The sequence below is a fragment of the Mastomys coucha genome, unplaced genomic scaffold (assembly GCF_008632895.1).
Source record: "Mastomys coucha isolate ucsf_1 unplaced genomic scaffold, UCSF_Mcou_1 pScaffold21, whole genome shotgun sequence".
NCBI classification, from domain to species: Eukaryota; Metazoa; Chordata; class Mammalia; order Rodentia; family Muridae; genus Mastomys; species Mastomys coucha.
Window position 1 is genome coordinate 138211689 of NW_022196904.1, and position 6586 is coordinate 138218274.

General features: G+C 50.3%; 1 protein-coding gene across 1 annotated transcript in view; it reads right to left on the reverse strand.

Annotated features, from left to right (window-relative positions):
* Positions 1 to 108: 108 nt before the first annotated feature.
* Positions 109 to 6586, reverse strand: part of Kcnk4 (potassium two pore domain channel subfamily K member 4) — an 8179-nt gene continuing 1701 nt past the window's right edge. The window contains exons 3-7 of the mRNA XM_031384716.1: positions 2865 to 2991; positions 2577 to 2737; positions 2206 to 2392; positions 1673 to 1812; positions 109 to 792 (exon numbers count right to left, since the gene is read on the reverse strand). Coding sequence (XP_031240576.1) covers positions 400 to 792; positions 1673 to 1812; positions 2206 to 2392; positions 2577 to 2737; positions 2865 to 2991 — 1008 coding nt within the window. The 3' untranslated portion in view covers positions 109 to 399. The remainder of the gene's footprint in view (positions 793 to 1672; positions 1813 to 2205; positions 2393 to 2576; positions 2738 to 2864; positions 2992 to 6586) is intronic.

The following is a 6586-nucleotide window of genomic DNA, read 5'->3' on the forward strand; positions in this document are numbered from 1 at the left end:
ACTTGACCGATGTGGGTGCCCAAGGACGACAGTGGGCCTGATATAACCCTATGGTGGCACGAGAAAAGCGCTCGCACACCCACGTGGGTCCCAGGAGCACTCACTCAGTGGGGCAGACTTTTTGTTTTATTGATGCAGGTTTTGAGGCACAGTCGTGAGGTGTGAGGGGCAAAACCGGCAGGAAAGCGAGACAGAAAGCCTTGGATGGTGGGTTTTGGAAATGGTGAGATGTGAAGAACCAGCCGGGGAAGAGCGGTGGCATTTAGCAACCATTAGACTCCTGTCAGGGTTGCAATCGCGTGGAATAAAAGAGGGCTCTTTGGTCAAATAAGCCAAGCATGCCTGGGCATCAGCAAGAGCGAAGCCCTGGCGTGGGGTCCCGGGCCAGAGATCCTGCCTCTACACCGGTATGGCCTTGTCTCGAATACGCCCAGGACCTCGGGGTCTGGAGGGCTTCTTGGGCGGGTTGGGACGGCGGCGACCCCGTGGTGCACGAGGCAGGGCACAGCCACGCTCACTCTGCGTGTCTGAGGACTCGTCGATGAAGGCCAGATTCTCACTGGGGTAATCCAGAGCTGAGGCTGTGGGCGGAGAAGGAGTCTCGACCTTCTCTGCGGGTGCAGGAGAGCCAGGCCTGTGGGCTGGCTCAGCGACAGTAGGCGGCGCCGGCAAAGAGGAGGGCAGGAGCGGTTGCTCCTTCTCTGGTGGCGGGGCGCTGGGCCCAGTTCGCTGGGTCACCCGTGCTGTCACTGTGCCGGTCCAGCTAGCAGCCTGCGCCGTGAGGCCACCCATCTGCACAGAGAAGAAAAGGTATCGGTCCATTGCAGCTCCGGAAGCTGCCCCTTTACCAATTGCATCCACCTTTTCGCCTGACCCTCGAACCTCAGCCTGTGGACGATCCCAGAAGCACACTGTCCCCTCCTGCATTGGCCCAAAAGCTCCCCTTTCTCTAGGAACCTTCCTTGAAAGCCTTGGCTTTGTTTCAACCTTCACTGCCTTTCTGTAGCAAACCGCAGATAAATTACAAAACCAGGACGACTCATACAATATTTGGGACATAATTTAAAATCTTATTCGTTGATCATCTGAAATTCACATATAACTGGCCTTTCTAGTTCTGTTGTTTTTGAAACAGAACTATAACCCAGGCAAGTCTGAACTCGCAGCAATCCTCCTGATTCTGCTCTGCTTACCAAGTGCTGGGATTTACAGACATGTACTACCATCTTGCCTTTCTGAATTCTTTTTTTTTTTTTCTTCCTTTTTTTGGTTTTTCAAGACAGGGATTCTCTGTGTAGCCCTGGCTGTCCTGGAACTCACTCTGTAGACCAGGCTGGCCTCGAACTCAGAAATCCGCCTCCCTCTGCCTCCCAAGTGCTGGGATTAAAGGCGTGAGCCACCACTACCCAGCGCCTCTCTGAATTCTTATTTCCTAACCCTGGTGACCGTATCTATCCATGAAAAACGAGGTGGTCGAGTCTCTGACAAACCTGAATGTACTCCAATGTTCCCGTTAGCGCACTGTCCGGGTCTCAATTTCAGAGAAGCCCACATTTTGGAGGGGAGCCAGACTGGCCAGCAGCCACTGTGCCCAGGGGTAAGGGCACAACACACAAGTGACATGCATGGCGCATGCGCAACAGCGAACAGCTCCTGGAACACATACAAATACCTCTGCCCGAGTTCGGCGGGACACCGCTCGCAACCAGTTGCCGATGGTGGTGAGCACTGAGGCGAAGTAGGCTAGGCCAAATAAGATCCAGAACCACACCAGCGGCTGGTAGGCTGGAGAGTTCTGTCCAGTGCCATCACCTAGAGGGTTCAAAGGGAGGGAAAAGTAAGTTGATGGGGGCAGGAGACATGCCTTTGAGCCTCTGGTTCCCTGCATGTTTCTGCACCTTGAGAGAATGTCCCTCCCTAGAAAAGAAGGGGATGTACTATAATGTGCAGATGTATACAATGGGTGTGCTCGAGTCGTAATTGTGTATGATAAATGCATGCAAAAGGGGTTGAACTTAATATATGTGTGAGCATGCATGGGACTCGGGCATGCAAGATGTAAGTGGGCATCAGGCTGCCTGCTAGGAGAAAGTATGGTGCAGTCCATGATTGGTGTGGAAGCTGGGGCAAATGCCCCACAGCAGTGCATAGGCAGAGTACAGGAACAAAGTACTTAAGGAAAATGCTGGGCAAAGTCAGCCTCACCGGGTACATAGTCGCCAAAGCCTACGGTGGTGAGTGTCACTATAACAAAGTAGATGGCTTCCAGCTTGCTCCAGCTCTCCATGTAGGAGAACACGAAGGTAGGAGTGAGGACAAAGAGCAGGCAGCCAATCAGCAGGAAGAGCACTGCAGACAGACTTCTCACCAGCCCCGGTGGCACATGCCACTTCTGTGGGGAAGGATGGTAGATAGAGCCATTGAGATGCCAGTAACCCACAATTCCATTCTCTCATCCCACCCCACCCCCCATCATCCTGGCATAGCTTGTGAGAGGCTCCTGCTCTCTAGGAGTGCACACTCATTTGCCAGGGACCTAGGGAAGAAGACCCTGGGAGGGGCACAGTGCAGCTCACCAAGAAGATTGCTTCGATGTGGCCGATGCCCCGGCGCAGAGAAGAGCCCAGCCGGTCCCCGACTCCCGCCAGCAGCATCCCGAATAGCGGGATTCCCACCAGTGCATAGAAGATACAAAAGAGACGCCCGGCATCTGTGTGTAAGGCTATATTGCCATAGCCTGGATGGAGAGGGCAGTGCAGGAAGTCTAGGCGCCACCTGGTACCCCCTGCCTCTCCCTGTACCTTCCCCCACTGGGAAACTCCTTGCCCCTTGCCTCCCTCCACATGCCCCATCTCCACCCCCACCGATGGTAGTGATGATGGTCCCCGAGAAAAAGAAGGCGCTGCCCAGGTTCCAAGCGGATGAGTGGTTGCTGCTATTGGTCCAGCTGGTTTCTGGGTCTGCGCCCCCTCCCAGGGCTTCAGCCACGAGCTGCAGGATAAGGCGTACAAGGAGGAACCTTAGTCCTTCCCTCCAGCTGGGCTAACTCCCTGCCCCGCCCCCTTTTTTGCACAGCTAGTAAGCTGTGTGTCTCCTTTGGTTTTAGTTTTTGAGATGTCTCCCTCACTCTCACTACCTAGCTATCTTTTTGTGGTTGGTTGGTTTGGTTTTCTGAAACATGTTATATATCCCACCCAGATACTGGAATTACAGGAATAAACCGCCATAACTGACTCAACATGATCAATTCCTAATTTTACATTCAGGAGCATAAATGCTAGAGCCAAGCTGCCTGAGTTCTAATCTTGGTGACCTCGGACAAGTTAACTCCTAGTGCCTTAGTTTTTTTCCTCTCTCATGGGAGTGACCTTCAGAGCACCAATATCATAGATTTGGCATAAAGAATAAACACTGCGTATTCATTGGGTCATTACGTCCCATGAGTTCCTGCTTCAGCAGACTTCACCCTTCACACCCCTCCTGTGGAAACTGAAAGTGCGAGGCCTTTAAACAAAGTATTGAAGCCAGGCGGTGGAGCATGCCTTGAAAGCACTTGGGAGGTAGAGGCAGGCGGATTTCTGAGTTCGAGGCCAGCCTGGTCTACAAAGTGAGTATCAGGACAGCCAGGGCTACACAGAGAAACCCTGTCTCAAAATACCAAAAAAATTTTAAAAATAAAAAAATAAAAAAACAATGTATTGAAAGGTGAGACCTTCTCTCCAGAAAGGTTCACATATCACATTTGTGGCCAATTTTAGGATGTTTACATTTGTGTGCTTGTGCCCACAGGCCACCTTGTAACACCTAAGGCAAGCCCAGTGTTTCCTATGGTGCTCAGTAAGCATGACTGAAGGGCCAGGGACAGGCTTTTTTGCCTGCCTTCAGATTCCCCAGGGGAATGGTCTGTCTGAAAAGAGCTTGCCCTGGGTACTGGGATATGATAGTACCAGAAGAGGGGGCCTTTCCCCAAATTAAGCAAGGAAAGCATCCACAGGGAAATTTACAAGCATCTCACCTCCCTGGTGTCAGTCCCCATTAGTAAGACCTGCTTCACAAGTTTATCCTCCCTGGAGAAACCTCTGAAAACCCTCAAGACTCCTATTTGTCCCAAGGAGAGTCTAGACTCCTTAGTCCAGCATTTATTTATTGTTTTGAGAAAAATGTCTCATGTAGCCTAGGCTAGCCTCAGACTCACTATGTAGTCAAGGATGGCCTTGAACTCCTGATCCTCTTGCCTCTACTAAGTGCTGAAATTATAAGAGTGAACTGCTCTGCCCAGTTTTTGCAGTTCTGGAGAACCAACCCAAGCCTGCAGCATGCAAGGCAAGTACTCTACCGACCACGCCCCACCCCCTCATATTGGAGGTGTATTTGGTTTTGTTTTGGGAGACAGGGTCGTACTCAGTATCTGAGGCTAACTTGGAACTCACAGCAGTGCTCCTGCGTCAGCCTGAGAGCTGATATTACAGGTGTGAGCCACAAGTACTTTTTCCAAACTAGTCTCAACCTTTCCCCGGTCTCCTCCCATGAGAGCTTGATTTTGCACCCCAAAATAGAACAATATTCTCCCTAGATTTTCTCAGGTGATTCCATTTTCTGTAATGATGATCTTTGCATAAGGAGGTGAGATGTCGGGCTGGTGAGATGGCTCAGCGGGGAAGAGCACTGACTGCTCTTCAGAAGGTCATGAGTTCAAATCCCAGCAACCACATGGTGGCTCACAACCACTTGTAATGAGATCTGACGGCTTATTCTGGTGTGTCTGAAGACAGCTACAGTGTATTTACATATAATAAATAAATAAGTCTTTAAAAAAAAAACAAAAAGGAGGTGAGATGTCTGACTTAAAGTAATCTAATCTTTTTCAGATTGATTTATTTCCTTTTCTTGCATGTATGCATGTGCATCATGTGCATGCCTGTGCCCACAGAGGCCAGGAGGTTGCAAGTTCCCTGGATGTAGAGTTACAGATGGTTATGAGGAACCTAGGTCCCCTAGAAGAGCAAAAAGTGCTCCAAACTGCTGAGCCATCTCGGCAGCTCCAGTGACTTAATTTTTGTTGTTGCTGTTTTGTTTTGTTTTATTTTGTTTTTCGAGACAGGGTTTCTCTGTGTAGCTCTGGCTCTCCTGGAGCTCATTGTGTAGACCAGGCATACCTCAGACTCAGAGATCCCCCTGCCTCTGCCTCCCTCCACCAGGTGGGAGTGCCACCACCTTAGGGCTCATGATTTAATTGTCTTTAATAGCATTTCTCCACGTCCCCCAAATCCTTCATCTTGCAGTGCCACCCAAGCTTTGTTTCAATGACCAGGCATCTGCTCCACACGGAGCTTGCCAGCTTCCACACTGGCTGACCATGCTCTCCCTCTGCTTGGGAGTTGTTTATCCCCACACTCTAAAGTCCATCCCTCTCACTTGGTACTTTCCAACTGCTGACTCTCCTCAAAGCCTCTCCATCTCCCTCACTCCCAGCACCCAAAGCAGCCCACAGGGTGGAAAGAAGAAAATCTCCTTCATGTCCACTGCTTCCTGCCGTGATCTGTCCCTGATCTGTGCCTGGGATGTGACACCTTCCGGGGGAAGCTCCACCCCACTGTTTGTACCTCTCTTCCTTCCCCGACCCCAACCCCTGAACTCATAGGTGTACAATTGCCACAGGACTCATTCATTCTGGTAGTGGCTCCTGGAAAAGAAGCAAAGCATCAGCCACCCACCCTCCCAGGTTCCCTGTCTCAACTTTTCTTTCTCATCCCAAAATAAAACAATTCCAGTTGTGAAGATAAGTAGGTCAGACTCCCTCCCTCCTTCTGCCCTGTGGTCTGGCCAGGCGCACTTTCCACCCAGGCACTTCTGAGCAGAGCTTGTCCTGATTCTGGAAGTGGGAGAGACACATCTCTCTACCCTCATCTTTGCACTGGATCCTGCCACCTTATGAATCAGTTGGGATGTTGAGGCTTACATGCAGACCCTCCACAAAGAACAGTCATGGAATGAGGGGTACTCTTTCATCAAGTGAGAAATCTTAATTTATTAAGGTTAAACCAGAGTATGACAGAGCAGTGACTGGGAGATCAAAGGAAAAGATGCAGGAGCTAACTGACTGGACCCATGAAGGCAGAAGCTCAGAGCTTTCCTTAGTGGCTGGACGGAGCCAGATCCAGCTGCCCCAGCCCTTTCCCACTTGCTTGACTGGTAAGCATAAGTCCTAGGGAGGAGGGCCCCCTGAACTGACATCCTCAATGGTATGAACAGAAACCCTCTAAAATCATCTGAACTTGTTTATGTGCAAACTTGGGAGCACAGGAGGAGGTGTTTGCAGTATTCTTGGGTTTCTCTAAAACATCTGAACTCAAAAAAAAAAAAAAAAAAAAAAAAAAAAAAAAAAAAAATGCATAGGAACCATGTGGGAGGAGCAGCCAACATTAGCAAGTAAAAACTCTGCAGGGAGCCAGGTGTGGCTGCTCAAGCCTAGAATCCCAGGGCTCTGGAGGCTGAGGCAAGACCAGACCCAGAGTTCAAGGTCAGTTTGTGTAACACAGTGAGTGCCAGGCCACTCAGGACTATATAACAAGCTCCTGTCTCAAAA